Source organism: Stegastes partitus, unplaced genomic scaffold (genome assembly GCF_000690725.1).
Source record: "Stegastes partitus isolate 25-593 unplaced genomic scaffold, Stegastes_partitus-1.0.2 Scaffold1675, whole genome shotgun sequence".
Lineage (NCBI taxonomy): Eukaryota > Metazoa > Chordata > Actinopteri > Pomacentridae > Stegastes > Stegastes partitus.
In genome coordinates this window covers 1-16115 of record NW_007579406.1, presented here as the reverse complement: position 1 = coordinate 16115, position 16115 = coordinate 1, and the positions used below count along the sequence as shown (strand labels likewise).

Below are 16115 nucleotides of genomic sequence, written 5' to 3'. Positions count from 1 at the left end.
TTGCCACAAGACATCTGACTTCATCGTACACATTTGGTTTTTGGATCTGGTTGCTCCTAAAGTGACATCAATCAGCCCTGTGTTTTAAAAATAGCTGATTATGTCACTGAAGGGTGAGTTAGAGGTCTTTAAGTTGTTTAATATATTCATCTAAACTTCACTCACATTAGTTTAAAGTCTCTACACACCCACTGTAAACCCACGTTGGTGTTTTCATTTATTCCGCCTGATTAGACTTCTCTTCAGGACTGCGTGGGAGCTTATTAGCAGTAATTGACTGACAGCTCCTGACAAGAGGCCTAATCAGCCAGAAAAACTGAAACAGCAGGGTACATGTGCTTGGCCTTTAAGCCAAATTTGAGACCTCCCTCTACCCTAATTGAACCAGCGGCTTCATTCTTCCTTACATGTAGAACTCCGCCAAGCTTTTTCCCACCAGTCTGGCAGACCTCAGCCGGCCGATGGCGCGGTACATTTCCATAGCAGCATGAGAGAGTTCCTGATGCAAGAAGGAGCCAACGAGGTGGTTATGGAGGAAGAGGGGTGAGAAGGGAGGGAAGAAGAGTGGAGAAAGATAATCAAATGAGCTGTTTCCAGGACATTACATCAGAAAAAATATTGATTAAAAAACTGGGACAAGAGTTCAGAGAGTGTGTGTGTGTGTGTATGTGTGTTAACTTCCTACGTCGCCAACTACTGAAATGCAACACCACACTGTGGCAATGTGTGTGACTTACAAGATAGTGCCTTTCAAAAGCTTCTACAGACGACAAAGCTTCTTTCAGCTTTTTGTAAGGGCTCTGCAAGCTGTTGACTGTGGAGGAAGACAAAACAGATTTTTAAAAACAATGCACACCACTATTTATTGTATTTCAAATAAGAGTCAGGGTTTATTGTTAGCTCTTAATTAACATGATTGACCAAATGAGCTCATGTTTGTTTCAGAGAACAGGACATTTCAACACAAAGGGCAGCGATGTTCTTAAAAGAACATGTGCTGCCACAGACAAACAGAGGCGTTGCTTAATGTCTGCTCTTAAAGGCTGGCAGACAGGTAACACAAGTGCACCTGCATATATTTGTAAAACAAAAAAAAACTGCAGAGAAACAAACAGAACAAACCTGCTTCATCGCAATAATAACACTTTGACCAGTATTTGGAACAGAGTATAAATTAAAAATATGCAGCATGTGTCTGATATAAAGTTGAACTTTGCTAGTGTTTGTCTGGTAATGGTATCTGTTGTGGGGGAAAAAAAGGAAAAGGCAGACACAAAAACTGCACAGAAACTAGGAAATCCCAGATTAGTCAGCTTGAACATCCAGTCAGACATTCAGTCAGCCCTGATTCAGCTGAAGTGCTGTTGATGAGGCCGACTGGAGCTGATTAGAGCCGTTGATGCAGGACACCTTCTATATCTATCTTTAAACTTTTTGCAATCAAGTTCTAATTACCACTAAAAATGTTTTCAAAATTCACACTAGTTTCATTAACAGCAGAGTCAACAGCTCACCCGTCTCAGGTCTCTCATCTCCCAGTCCAGCCAGCAGGTCCACAGTTCTGTTCAGGTCTTCAGATGTGGGTCCCTTCTCTGACACCAGGCCACAGAGTTCCCCCAGAGACTTCAGCTAGACAAGGCACAATACAGAGAGAGAGAAAAAAAGAAACATTGTATTTAAGATATTTACCTTTACTAATGATTATTTTACTGTTGATCAATCCTTAGATTTTCAACTAATTGATTAGCTGTTAATACCAATGCCATTATCGATTCCCCGTATTGATCTGATTCTTCGTCAATTATGTTATCGATTTATGGTCAGTAGGCTATTCTATGTGGGGAAACTTAGCTGTTCTATTATTGTCACTGTTAATCTTTTGGCTTGCTATATACTTGCTATTTTCTTCCACTTTGTCTCATCAATGAGAAACAGAGCTCTGGAGTCCGAGGACTTGTGTACTACTTTATTGACCACAAAACAGTAAAAGCTGTTGCTGGCTGTTTCATGTCTGATTTTTTTCTAAAATAAAACTTTTAAACTTTTGCGTTTTAAGGTACACTTTTTGAAGATGGGTGTATGGCCATTCATTTTGCTAGTCTTGAGAATTGTATACAGTGTCATCAGTATCAGTGTCAATCAGTATTCCTAAATGTCCAAGATGATGTCTTGTTTTATCCACAATACAAAGATATTCAGCTTATGGTCGTAGAGGAGGAAAGAAAACAAAAAATACTCAAATTCAGGATGCTGGAATCAAATGATTTGCCTTAGAAATTACTGAAACTGATAAATCAGTTACCAATTACTGACATTCATAGTTGACAATTAACAGATTAATTGCTGCAGCTCTACTTTAAAAAAAAATAAAAAGCAGTACCTTCATTCTCTTAAATGTCAGAGCTAGAATTTTCCTGATGCCATGCACTAATACAAATGTTTTGGTTGTTTTTTCAAACTTCTCATTTGAACAAGTCACCAAACAGGGACAGTCATGTGATTTAGGATAACACTGCACAGCACAACACTACATATGAATTCTATCTTATTGATAATCTTAACAGGTTGATGGAGACAGATAAAAGGGGAATACCCATGAAACTCTTAACAATGCTAACATTTGTAGTGAGAGTTTTTCTTCCATAAAAAGTCATTGTTTCAGACCTAACCTATGGTGCACTGACATCCTTGAAGTTATACAAATCATCAAAGCCAAACTTATAAAAAAAAAACTAAACAAACCACAAGACTTCTGTGCTTTACCTTGTCTGTAGCATAAGCCCAGAGGCCAACAGTATGGGAGCAGTTTGCAGCTAACTGGGCCTGATCACAGCAGCCCTCGATCCTGTGCAGAACCTCCAAACAGCTGAGAAACACCCAACAGTCCAGCGCCCCATCCAGGACAGACACCTCAATGACAAAAAGAACATAAGCATTTTATCATGGGGACACACATCAGCGTGGGTCGTTGCAGCACCCACTCAAGAACAGATATTTCTGACTTTGAGTCACAGTGTAACAACTGACCTCTAAACTATTAAGATTGTTAAGATGAACACTGTTTGTGTTTACAAAAGAATGAACTTGTGTATTTTCTTAGTCCAAAATGTATTCATATCCATGTTGCTTTTTCTATTTGACTAAACCTGAAAACACAGGATAATTCACTGCTTTTCTGTTAGCACAATTAGTTTTGTAAAAAGTTTATATTTTGGTTTTAAACCTGTTTAAACATGTTGTATGAAGTAAAAAGTATGCAAAAAACGGCTCCGTTTACCTCCAGCAGGCGTAGCTCCTGGACACAGTTGTGGAGCAACTCCAGGGCTCTCTGTGTGACCTCCCAGGGTCTCAGGAGGAAGATGAGTAAAGTGCACTGGCGAGAGAACAGGTAGCTCCTCAGGTCCAACAGGCTGGCCTCCCCACGCTGGATCCCATCCCGCTTCTCCATGTCGATGGGCCGCCGAAGCAGCAAACCGCTCCAGTTACGCACCGGTGCGCAGAATGAGCCGAGCCAGTTTGCTGTGTCTGTAGACAGAAGCAGGCGAGTAAGACCAAAACCAAAATTGGAATGATCTTGAAAAAGAAAAATACTTGCATATTTAAACCACAGTAGGTGGCTACATACCTCCAGCTCCAAAGTTAAGGACATACTGGGTAAAAAGAGCATCAAGTTCATCATACTGGACCAAGGCATCCTCAAACTGCTGCAGCATCTCAAAAACAAAGGCTAGCTCCTCCTGCACACACACACATTTCCACTGAGCATCATGATTTTTCTTTAATGTAATTATCTTTAGAAACAGAGGAAATATATGGTGGGAGAAGGGACACGTGTTTTAACTCTTTCAGTCCAGTCAGTTTCAGTCCCGACACAATCACTTCTCTTCTTTTGTTTCTCGTCACTAAATCAACGTCCACCTGCCTGCGTGTTTTCTACATACCTGGACCATGAAGTATTCACAAAAGCTCCAGCCAGGCTGAGTGCGTTTCTCTCTGAGCGTTCGCATGTCGTCTTCGAAGCGGCCCAAGTTCTTGGTGAAGGACATGAGGAGAAGAGTTCGCAGCTTTAGAAGTAAGGAATTCCAGGATTCCTGAGACCGAGACGAATCCTTCAGAGGATCTGACAGAACCACACACCTGGATCGAAGGATAACAACCGATATTTACTCAGGGAAGGTTGAATTGACATAGTTTTTTATATTTAGCAAGGACTTATTATTTGTCCTGCTGTGAGAACAAATAAAAAGGATGGCAATAAATCATTTTAACTTTTGATTATACCTGCAGATGTCTTTTAAGTATATGAGCAAGCTCATTCATAAAATAGAGAAAAGAAAGAAATGTTTAGAAAATTTAGAAGCTGAAATCAAAGAATATTTGGCCTTTTTTCTGATAAATAAATGCAAATCTCAGTCAACTAGCTCCTAAATGAACTGATCAGATCAGCACTACATATATGAACATATTCTACATCAGCATGTTCAGCAGCAAAACAATCATGTCTGACTGTTACTGTAGCAAAAGAAGGAACTTGGGACCAACTAATGCGTTTCAAAGGAAGTTAACTGTTCTCTCATCTAAAACAACCAATTTGAAAGGGAGGAGTTTACTAACCTGTCGTTCTGCTTGTTGCAAAAGTCACTGCGGATCTTGTCCACGATCGACGACCGAGGCAGGATGTTCGTCTTGTTCTTCTTCTTAGTATCGTTGGTCTCCACCACGATGATGACCCAGTCTGCTGAGCCGTGGGTCCTCAAGCTGTTTTGCCAGCGCATCATGTCTTCCTTCACCGTGCTCTTATACACCTCTGTATCCTACAATAAAGCACAATGTTTTTATTATTCAGACCTTCTGCAGTGATTTACATACTGTCTCTAATGAACTGTGCAACAGCTTTAGGTGCTTTGGGAGTTCAGATTCTTGCATCATGTAGTGCCACCGGGGAGGTGTCTGAGGTGACCCACATTCATTCCGCAGCATTACAACAACCCCAAAGCAAACAAACAAGGACCACAACGAACTATTATCAGCCACAAGAAGAACAGGGAGTGCTGCAACAGATGGTACGGACTCCATGGAGCCCTGATCTTAATATCATGGAGTTACTCTTAGATTACATGAAGAGAAAGGAGACACTAAGACAGAATAAATCCACAGAAGCACTGTGGAAAGTTCTTCAAGACACTTTAACAAACTTTCCAAATACTTTAAAAAACTGTGTTTGTGCACCAAGGACGACCGGTGGTGTTTTAAATATGGTTCAATTGTTCCGGTTTTCTTTCCAAAAATGAAACCATTATTGATTATTAATACACATTTGCAGTAAAAACACAAACTTCAACTTTACATTGTGCATATGTATTGATTAAAAGAGAATTTTTCAGCATAGCATTGATTGGTTATTACTCGTTATGTGCAACCAATCACATTGTGCTCTCGGTGGTACATTTCCCACAGTAACACATTTTTCCTTTTTTTTTTTTTTTTAGAAAGGTAACGGACTACAAAATGTACATGAAGTTTGTTTCATCCATTTGTGTTTGAGGATTGGCGTGACTGCTTGTTTACACTCCAGTAGTGGTCCTATCGGGATAAAAACTGGTGATATAAAGCAGAATAACAATACGATTATCAGAAAATTGTGGCATTTCCGATAATGAGCCAGGTCAACCTTTATTTTTAAAGACAAAGGGTGATCACACTACATAGTGATTTTTCTAACATCCTCACTTTACTTTTAGTGAGTAATAATTTTGCAGAGTACTTTATACACAGTAAACATGCAATGGAAAAAATGTTTAATTTCTGTAAGCACGGTTTTGAATCATCAACTTTCCCAAGGAAAATTTAAACAAACATGGAACAGCTGTGGTCTAATACATTGTAACCATTCGCAATGGCAATAACCATTCTTTAGAGGGATGCTTTCACACAGTTTCTCTGCACTCGCATGCAATCTGAAGGAATACTGCATGTAAAGCACTATTATCAGTGTTAAAGGGAGGTAATATGCCATTAAGTTTCATCAAAGATGTTTTTTATGCAAACAGGGACACAAATTAAATACATTTATTTTTATAATATGATTACATAATGAAAGAAAAGACAGTAGACGGAAGCTACAAAAAATTTTATGATAATCTGTAGGCTAGTAATGTGAACGATGTGACTGGAGTTTACAGAGTGAGCTGCTGTAAATGGCTGCTGCTTGAGGGATGGAGGGATGTGTTTGTTTTAAATTGGCTGGAAATGAGTACAGGCGGGATATAATATAATGAGTCAGTCATTATGTAACAGTCCACTGGCAGGGAGGGAAACTCAAGCCCCTGTGTTACACAATGTTTTGCAAGCAAACTTGTATTTACAAGTTCTGTCTGTAGGATCACTTTGGGGTTGTAAATCTTAGTGATCACTTGTGTGACTGTATATGCAATCACAAGGTGACAGAACGTAAATTCATTTCACCTTTGATGTGTTTTCTTTGAAGCGTGTAGTTAACTGTGTCACACGGGTTTGGACAGATTTTTGCATCACTAAAATTTGTTTGTTTCTTGAAAACCATACACATGGAAACCCAACAAAGGTTTTTAACTCCAGCGGCTGATGAGTTCTGCCTGACTGTCCTGTGACTGAAGAGCCCGACCAAAACAAGCATGCCGCTGCTTCCACCATCTTTACTGCTTACTTCCTTGTTTGCTGCAGCCTGGTTGGAGGAGAAGCTGAATGTGAACAGAGTTTTACTTTAGCGATAGCACAGCTGCTAGCATTGTACAATATTATTACACAAAACATAGATGCTACTCGTTGGTGTGACTAGTGACTGCAATGTGGTTTTACAAGCTGTCAAGTCACATCTTAGAGTTTTGAACTTTGTCTATCACACTGTCAACTTGTGCACAAGATTTTTGTAGTCAAAGGACTGGTCAAGGGAAGCTGCAGATCTAATACAAGCTGCAACTTTTATGTATTAATATATTTCGCTCCATATTGTCCATGTTTGTGCACACATTAAGCAGATCCAAAAGTTTGTCGGAGTTTTGTGAGCCTGGATGTTCAAAGAGTAGAGCATGTTCATGAGAGATCAGGCCTTTGAAAAAATGCTACTGTAAAATTCAAAGAGCATGCTCTTGATTTAAACAAGAATAAACATGCATACACTTAGATAATGCACAAGTTCTTATGGTCTCAGGAAAAATTGAATAGTTTAACTGTATTTACAGAGCTGGCCTGTTTGGTTTAGTGAAAGCCAAGTCTGTCCTGTTTGCTCAGTTAGTGCAGTTTATTTGGGCTGCTGTGACTCCATTAAAAACAAAGTGATCCCACATTAATCATGTCGGAGTACTCCTGTGCAAGACGCCCTGTTTCCATCCTGTCTCTACCTGTTTGTCATTATTTGTAACTTGCTATTCATTTGGAGGAACAATGGTATAATAAATCACTAATCTACTACTAACTACAAATAATCATTTTTTTTCTCTTTTCTTTATGTCACCACATTACAACCGGAACTGCTGTCACTAGAATTTCCACCAAACAATTCAGTCAGTTACTGACTAGGTTTGTTTGCCAGAAGTCTGAAAGAACAAAAACAAGATCAGAAATAAATCTCTTCATTTTTGTGCTTTATGTGGACCAAATGAACCAAACTAAAGGCATGAAAACATTAAAACCCCCTTAGGGGAAAATTAAACTGCTGTTGCTTTCTCTTTTGGTAATATGTCTATGTGGTGTTTTTTTATATGCTAAAGGACACACTATAAGTAAAATACTACCTGACATTGTGTAGCATACAGTGTTTAGGTCTGAGGGAGCTGGTGTGCTTGAGCTGCATGAGTGGGGAGGGGTGAGAAGAGAGCAGTGGAGATTTCCTAGATCTGCACTTTCTAAAATAAGCAACAGTGTAGAGTTACCTCTCAGCCATTTTAAGGCAGGAAGGAATTGTTTTCATGGAGAAAAACTCCTAAACATGTAACACAGATACACAGAGGTGAATTTTTAGGGGTTAAATCAATGACCTGAGAAGGACTTAAAAGTTTCACAAAGAGAGTCTTGACTACAGGTGTACTGTATTGAATTGCAATACAGGTGTTGGTGTGTCCATACTGCAGCACAGGCCGAGTGCTCTCACACTACAGGCACAGTCCTTAGGAAATGTCATGAGTCATGAGCTGATGACAGCACTTCCTTAAACTAACCAGCTGCTCAGTCAGCAGCAGCAGGTTCCTGCGTCCCTTCTTGTTTTTCTCCTGCCTGCTTTCTCTGCACAGCCTTTAAAAAGTAGATGTCTAGTTCAGTTTGGCCCGTTAACTGCAGGCTAATAAAAGTAGATCACGTAAAGTCAAGTGTACAATACCACAGACAGATTTTAAAGCATGGTCTGTTCTAAATTTGAGACAAGAAGACGATCTTTTCCTTAAACCTGAGCGTTTAAAATGATCTACAACCTATTTAAATATGAAAATGGTACTTTGAAAGTATGATACATGTGTGCCTGCTAATCATCAGAGCCACAGAGTTTAGCTGACATGATAATAAGTCTGTGAGTTATGAACTATGGGCATATCTTGCATACAGAGCTGTCTGTGACCTATTTTACCCAGATAACTACTAGGACTGATAGAGAGTGTAAACAAGCAGTCGTGTCTTATCCTACAACACACATGTCTGAAAGATACTTTATTAAGATGCTGTATTCAAAATTCCTAAGCATTTATTCAACTTTCCACATTTTGTCGAATAACAGCAACATTTAAACGTGGCTGCATGTTGCTAATCTCTCATGTCTGTGTTAAACACAATACAAGTCATCTCATTGGTTTGTCTTTATGTTTGTGGTCTTGGACCGCTTCACATGTATGAAACCGTAATTAGCTGTGGCTTTAATAAACACTTTGCAGGTATAAAATGTATGCTACATATTTTCCACTAGTACGGCACTTGAACAACAAATAGAAGAATTATGCTTATACATAACAAGATCTTCTGTATACAACTCTACTGAAACACAAAATAAACAGTCACACAGTGTGGGAGGTGATAAAAATGATGTATGGACACTAATCATGCTGCTCCATCCAAAATTGTGGCAATAATCCACAATTTTGTGGGAAAAAAGAAAGGAGAGTATTAAATTCATGATTTTTCATTATAGATCCTTTAACCAACGGAGGACCCCCAAAGATTGGTTATGGGAATAACACTTAACCTCAGCTGGCAGCCAGAAAGAGTAGAATGACAGTGTGTGTGGTGTTTTCAGGCTACTTACACAGCAGTCAGTCCAATAGATATGCAGGAAGGGAAAGGTGAGAAGAGCCTTGTTGCCCTCCTTCGGGAGGAGCTCCTCTTTAAACTGGACAAAATTAGCTTCAAGGTGGATCATTTTTGGTGCACGGCCGTAAGTCCTGCACGGAGGAGAAAACGGAGATTTACAGGATCAATTACACAGTGTTTTTGAAGAATAGGGTTTGTTTTGCATTGAAACAAAATATGAACACATTCTATCTACTGAATAACCATGCATCATTTAACCTTATAAAGTCTAAAATAGCACGATCACTAAACCTTGAATCTGTCACTGGATTATTAGCTATTTGAGAAGATTGGTTAAAGGAATATCTGGCAAATATCAATCAAATTCATCAACAAGAGGGAACAAGGCTACTGTTTAAGAAGCCATTACTACAAGAATTTCCTTCGGGATTAACAAAGTTCTCTCTTATCATGTAGTACAGACAGGCTTTCATTTCGGGCTGCAGTGTAAGTATTTTTCATGTTCAATGATGATGAGCAGTACAATGTGAACACTAAACAATTAACTGAGAATTCTAACTGAGTTTGAAACAATGCAATTAGCAAAAAAGTGCTAATTTAGTTCTTTTTTATTATTAGTTATTATTACCTTATTTAACTGAACACAGCCACTACTTTTGTGTTAATTGTTTCTATATTCTATTTTAAATCAAAAATGCAATAAATACATGTTGGAAATATTTCATAGCTTTAAATCGCTCTTATTTTAATAGTCATACATGTGATAATGCTTTATCACATTTTAAATTTATGACATTGTGGATATTTAACTGAAGCTCAAGTTTAAAAAAAAAAAAAGCTACATTCCAAGTTAAATTGCAATATCTGTCATAAATGTCGATTTTATTTTTTCCCCAAATCGTTCAACCCTAATATAAGGAGTTAAGCTACAAGGAAAGTTATTCTTTATTAACTTCATGGAGAAGGAAAGAGCTGCTGTGATAACTATCCTCCTTTCAAACTGTGACAGTAAGATGTAGGATGTAAAATAGCTAGATTTTCCTTTACATGCCCATTCCTACCCCTGAGGCTGTGTTCACTCCCAGTGGCTAATCTCACTCTTCAAAAGCTGCCATCATTCTAACACGGCTGGCACAATGACAAACAGTGTATGAACAAACCGATCCTGTTCACGGTCGATAGACTCGTTCTGAACACATAAACACACAAGTGCTTTGCATCTTAAAACTCAGGTAGTTTTCTCAATCATTTTTGTTTGGGCGCTCCTGAAAAAAAGCTTAAATAGAATAAAATATAGACCACGGGATAAAAAAATCCAACAAGGACTTTACTTGCCGTGGCAGCTCATAAAACTCAAGATGGGACAACAACTCCTGCAATATTTCTGCTCAGCTGTCAAATGAAACATCAATACATCGTCCGGAGCAGTGTGTTATCACTGTTTGGATTGTAATGTGGCTTTAAACTTGAGTAAATTATCAGTAAGTCATCCAATAATAGCAGCTTTCCCGTGCCATCAATTAAATGCCTGTATCAGGCCATAATCAGAGCAAGGAAATGGTCTCTTAACCGACTCACATACATCATCTGTTTTTTGTTTTCACACTTCAGATGCTACAGATAAAACCTAAAACAACCGGTTTCTTCTCTTCTGCTTTTGGCAGCACCTGTTAATGTCATAATTTATGTACTTCATGCACTCTCTGCTCCCTCTTGTTATCTTTACTAAGAATGTTTTGTGCCTGAGATGTTTTGTTTTGGATCAGCTAATGAAATGCAAAATCAGTAGGAAGCACTGAATAGAGAAACCTGCAGAAAGGACGTCTACATTTCCTTTATAAATGACCACTCAGTCTTAGTAGACTGTTACGATGTTTTAAGTAATATCTCTGGATGAGCTGAAGCTACCGATGATATTTTTTCCATCATGCATTTAGCGGTTCAGTACTCACCTCCTCCACTCCATTGGCTCCCGGGGAAGTTGTTGTGCCAATGAGGTATAAAGAGACGTGAACAAGCCCTGATCTCCAGCACCTGGGATGTGAAGAGAGGAGGACAAAGAGCGTTTAAAAATTAGGTCAGGCTTGAAAAATTAGTTGCTCAGGGGAAAACTGAAATCTAATATCTACAGACTCTTCTGTTTTCATATATGTGGGCAAAAGATAAGTTACCTTGTTCCAAATCTCCACTTTTGACTACTGAGGTGTTTAGTTCATAGGACATGGGGAATTTTTTGGGCCAAATCTGAAGTGTATTAAAATGCTCATTTGCACTAAATATCAAGACAAGCCCAAAAAAGTAAGGAGGAGGAGTAAACGGGTGAAAAATGAAAATGAAAAACACAGAAAGATGGAAAATTTCAGAACAAAACACAGTGACATCTTGTATAAGAGCCTTTTAAAGAACAAAATGAGGTGAATGGTTAATTCACAAAACAATTAATGCTGTATAATACATATGTTTTCAAGCCACAAGAATTCCAAAAGAAAACACTGAGATGCAATTTTCATTTTGAGGAATGCACTAAAGATGTTCAGGTTTTCCCCGGACAGTCTGTCAGAGTCTGAGTCCTGCAGCACTGTATGCCTCTTTATCGGCTCTCTCAGCTCTGTGGATCTAAATCATGTGTTTCCTCCAACACGTGAATGAGTTTTTCCACTGATTGTAGGCAGCACAATAAAGGCTACAGATTAAAGTAATATATTGGGAGCAACAGGCCCATAGTTAGGACCTTTTCAACTTAAATCACAAAACAATACAATTATAATATTTGTCCTCTAAACTGTGTTACTGATTATTGGACAATTTTTAAAACTTTATTTTTGTCTTTTTGAGACAAACACAATAACAACTTGTAAAATCAAATTCTAAAATTAAGCAAATATAAAATTCTAAAAAATAAAACCATTAAGTGTAACCAAAAAAATCACTGAAAGCATACGAGTCTTTAGACTTTTCTTTAAAATATCAATAGGGGGGAACATTTCATTGAAGAGAAGACCATTACAAAGCAGGGCTGCTGCTGCACAGTCGCCCTTACCCACTCGTCTCAATATCATTAATCTTTTTATATAAAGCAGAACGTATATAGAGCTTTCACAGCTCAGCTCACGTCATATTATTTATATAGCCAAAGTTCAACACCCTCTATCCTTAGACCATGTTCCATCACTGTGTCATACAGTATAATGTGTACCCAAGTGCAGTCTGAGCCATTAGAGCAACACCTATGAAAGACTCAACTGACAGAAAGTATAAAAGACTTGAGTTCAAATGTTGGCAGTAAAAACTATTTCAACCTCAGAAACACAGAAAAAGTGTGTTGCTCCTAGCAGCCACAGCTTTATTCTCAATACTATGGTCTTGGCTATAACAAAGAACGCAATTACAAAAACACTAAAGTGTTGCAAAAACATATGTGTACCAGCAGGTCTTTTCACAGTATATTGCCCTTCATAGAACCGTCTCAGCTACACAAACTTTCAGCCATTCCACACAAACATATGGTCCTTTTCACCCGCTGCCTCGCTGCTCACACCTCACCAGTGCTTAACAAATCCCCCTTCAGATTATGGGACACTGCTCAATAAAGCGAATGCACTGAAAGCACTGCAACAGACTTTGTGTGGCGACTATGACGTAAAGGTGCAGAAATCCAGCTTTAATTTGAGGCTGCTCTCCCAGTCTTCTCTCCCATATGCCCCATATGAGAATCCCCACTCCAGCTCAACCAATAAAGCGTCTTTAATTTCACAGCCAGTGGCCAATTTTAAAAATGTTTGAACTGTCACTCATGGTAGATGTGTGCGATTTGATAAACAGTGGAGGACTTGTTTGAGCTACACTGAAAGTGGGTCATATTCAATGAACTGGGTAAAAAGCCTGTTTTATAAATATCCTGTGAGGGTAAACAACAGGAATACTAGTACTACATTGTTCACTCAGCCAGCATGGATGCAAATATCCTCAAATAACCTGCAAGTTGAAGTCAGCACTTAAATCTCACGATGCCGTCTATTTGAATCTAGTGTCCTGGAGTTGGGCCAACATGACTGCCTGTGCCGGCAATTATGGCCGCATTGTAAATCAATTAGCCTTGCTGCCCAAAGTTAAACACTTGGACAGATGTGTAGGATCATTGGACGTGGAGCTTTCCTGTGTGGCGTACAGTATGATCAAACTATTGCATCAAAAGCTTTATGCAAAATTCAGAATTATTTGAGTAATGTGCATGTACCATCAGTGCAGGGACAAAATACGACCTGATCATTCTTGCAGATCATAGCTGTCAGAATACACTGTAATTAGTTGGTCTTTTCTCTGTGTAATGTTGACATGAACCAGTGATCTGATCTGAAACTGGAAGCAAAATGCAGCATTACGAGTTCATGTCAGTTGATGCACCTGTTTGTGTTGATCAGTGATTTATCTTTTCAGGGTTGTAAAGGTCCAGTACACTTAAAAAAAAAAAAAAAAAAAAGAACTGAACTTTGATTATTCCAAGGCTGCTATCAAACACAACCCTTCAAAGCAAACACAAGTATGATCCCTGTGACTGCATGAGTCAATTTTACACAAGTTCACGTAAAAAAAAAAAAAAACTTGGAGAGCAAAAGGAGCAGAGTGTTGTACACTCACACTCGGAGGCCTTTTTTTCACAACTCTGTAAGGATAAAACCACACTTCATCTGAGTGAGATGTGCTCGATGCACTCTGCAGGTGATTTACATTTAAATCGGTGATCGTACAGTGTCAGCAACACAAACATACAGACAGTAACCCTGAATGTAATGTGAGGTCATTTGTAGCCGAGAAGGGCATCTGTATCCTGCCGCAAATAGCACACACACAGAGATGTGTTTTCTGTGTAGCAAATTTTCATTAAATACCTAACAATACATCCCACTCTCTGAACTAAAGTGCCATGCCAGTTTCATTTATTTTTCTATCTCAGCCCTTGTTTGTGTCTGTTGTGTATTTCGCATCAATAATAACTCTCAAAAATAAGCCACACTTGGCATTTTTTTACCAATCTGACAAACCTGCATCACATTTTAAAAATATAACTTTGAAAAGATTGCCATTCCTTAACAGAAGACATACTTATTAACTTGTTTGGTTGCCAACGAGCGGTGCGACAATTAAATGATTAGTCGTCAATTATTAAATTATGGTCAACTATGTTGTTGAAAAGTTAATCACTCAAAAATCAAGCTTCCTGTAATTCAGTACTCTCTGGGTTCTTTACCCCTCTGAGAATCTGAGAAATCTCCCACAATTTCCCTGAGGTTTGCACGGAAGGATCAATATAGTTTTTTATTCTTCTCTTCTAAAATATCGGTGTGGACAAAATAAGGCACTGAAGACCATAATCTTAGCCTCTGGAAAACACTTATCAACAATTTTCACCATTTTCTAACATATCATCGACCAATAATATAGACAAATAGACAAAATAATCAAACAATGCAAATAATTATTAGTTGCTGCTCCACGCTTCACAAACACACATACAATAACCCTGAGTGTAAGTGGATGTCATTCACATTAGAGAAGGGCATCTAATGTGTTTTTCCTGTAATTATCAGCTTTATAGCTCAAAATTTGCATTAATAAGCATGCCTTTATTGTTATGTAAAAATATATAATTTTAGCCATTCATTGAAGGATAGCTGTTGTTGCCATCTTTGCTTTGAGAAACGTACTGAAATTGTAGAGCATGTTTTCAGACTTTTGAGGAGTGGGGATGTATGTTGCAAAACCTCCAGGATTTTCACGTAATTATTTCTGTCCAGGTTTTACATTTCTGAATCTCCTCATCACTGTAGAAGTCAAGCGAGATTCCAGAGGCACGCTGAGGTAGGACACCTGATAATGCAGGTGAATCCCACGATAGGTTCCCTGTCATTTAGATTTTGAATCTATCCCCAAATCCCTACTGTACGATTTCCTTTCAGATTCAGACTTCCCAGAGCGTCTGTCTGCTCGTGTACAGGGCCACGGGACTAAAAATGGAGCAGCCTGCGGTGGGAGATGAGACTGTCACCCACCACCGCCGACAGCTCCTAAAATAACCCCTACAAAAGACGCTTCAATAGGACTCCGAGGGATTTATGAATGGAAAACTGACCCCAGCTCCCCAACATCATGTCTACTCTACAGCCTGAACTGCTACCAGAGGGAACTGTGTCTGTGCAGTAGGGAACAGGATGATATCCTTCCCAAAACTGCAGCAACTAGCCGTGACGTTATATCGTTAGCTAGGCCTGTTAATCAATGTAGCTGCAAGCTAGCTGAGACAAATACCGTTTTCCAGGAGACCATTTAGCACGGACAGCGGTGTCGCATGCACGTATGAAAATATTACAGTCCTCACACGTAGAAATAAAGCCCCCAGTGGCAGCACACACACACACACACAAGCAGCGTCTCCAAGCTGGTTAATATGAGGGTGACAGCTAGCTTAGCTTCAACGAGCTAATGAATGCAGCTAGCAGGCTAACTGTCAAGAGCAGAAAAAAATCAGACTGGACGTCTTTTAACAAACACTTACATGTTACAATCGGCTTGTTTTCCATGGTATAGATGATTGGCTTTTCCTCTTGACACTCCATATGTGTTAGCGGCGGTACTCCATGAAAATGACATCCAAACAGAGCTGTATTATTAGTAAGTGCTTATGTGTGCAGTTGTGTTGTATCGATGGGGCCTGTGTCCCCGCTGCTCTTCCGGGAAGTGCGTAACCTGTGCGTCATTAAAGGGCCAAGACGGGCTTTTTTATGGAAGCAAAAAATGACAGGTGAGTCAAAAAAGCGGCAACTTGTGCTTGTAATGTAACTAAAAAC

General features: G+C 39.0%; 1 protein-coding gene across 1 annotated transcript in view; it reads right to left on the bottom strand.

The window, feature by feature from the left end:
- The window catches only part of trappc10 (trafficking protein particle complex subunit 10), a 30401-nt gene extending 14503 nt beyond the window's left edge, over positions 1 to 15898 (bottom strand). Inside the window, exons 1-11 of the mRNA XM_008301463.1 lie at positions 15824 to 15898; positions 11223 to 11304; positions 9266 to 9401; positions 4615 to 4814; positions 3942 to 4137; positions 3626 to 3737; positions 3278 to 3525; positions 2764 to 2910; positions 1515 to 1629; positions 738 to 814; positions 408 to 499 (exon numbers count right to left, since the gene is read on the bottom strand). Of these exons, the coding sequence (XP_008299685.1) occupies positions 408 to 499; positions 738 to 814; positions 1515 to 1629; positions 2764 to 2910; positions 3278 to 3525; positions 3626 to 3737; positions 3942 to 4137; positions 4615 to 4814; positions 9266 to 9401; positions 11223 to 11304; positions 15824 to 15884 (1466 nt within the window). The 5' untranslated portion in view covers positions 15885 to 15898. The remainder of the gene's footprint in view (positions 1 to 407; positions 500 to 737; positions 815 to 1514; positions 1630 to 2763; positions 2911 to 3277; positions 3526 to 3625; positions 3738 to 3941; positions 4138 to 4614; positions 4815 to 9265; positions 9402 to 11222; positions 11305 to 15823) is intronic.
- Between the last annotated feature and the right edge of the window lie 217 nt (positions 15899 to 16115).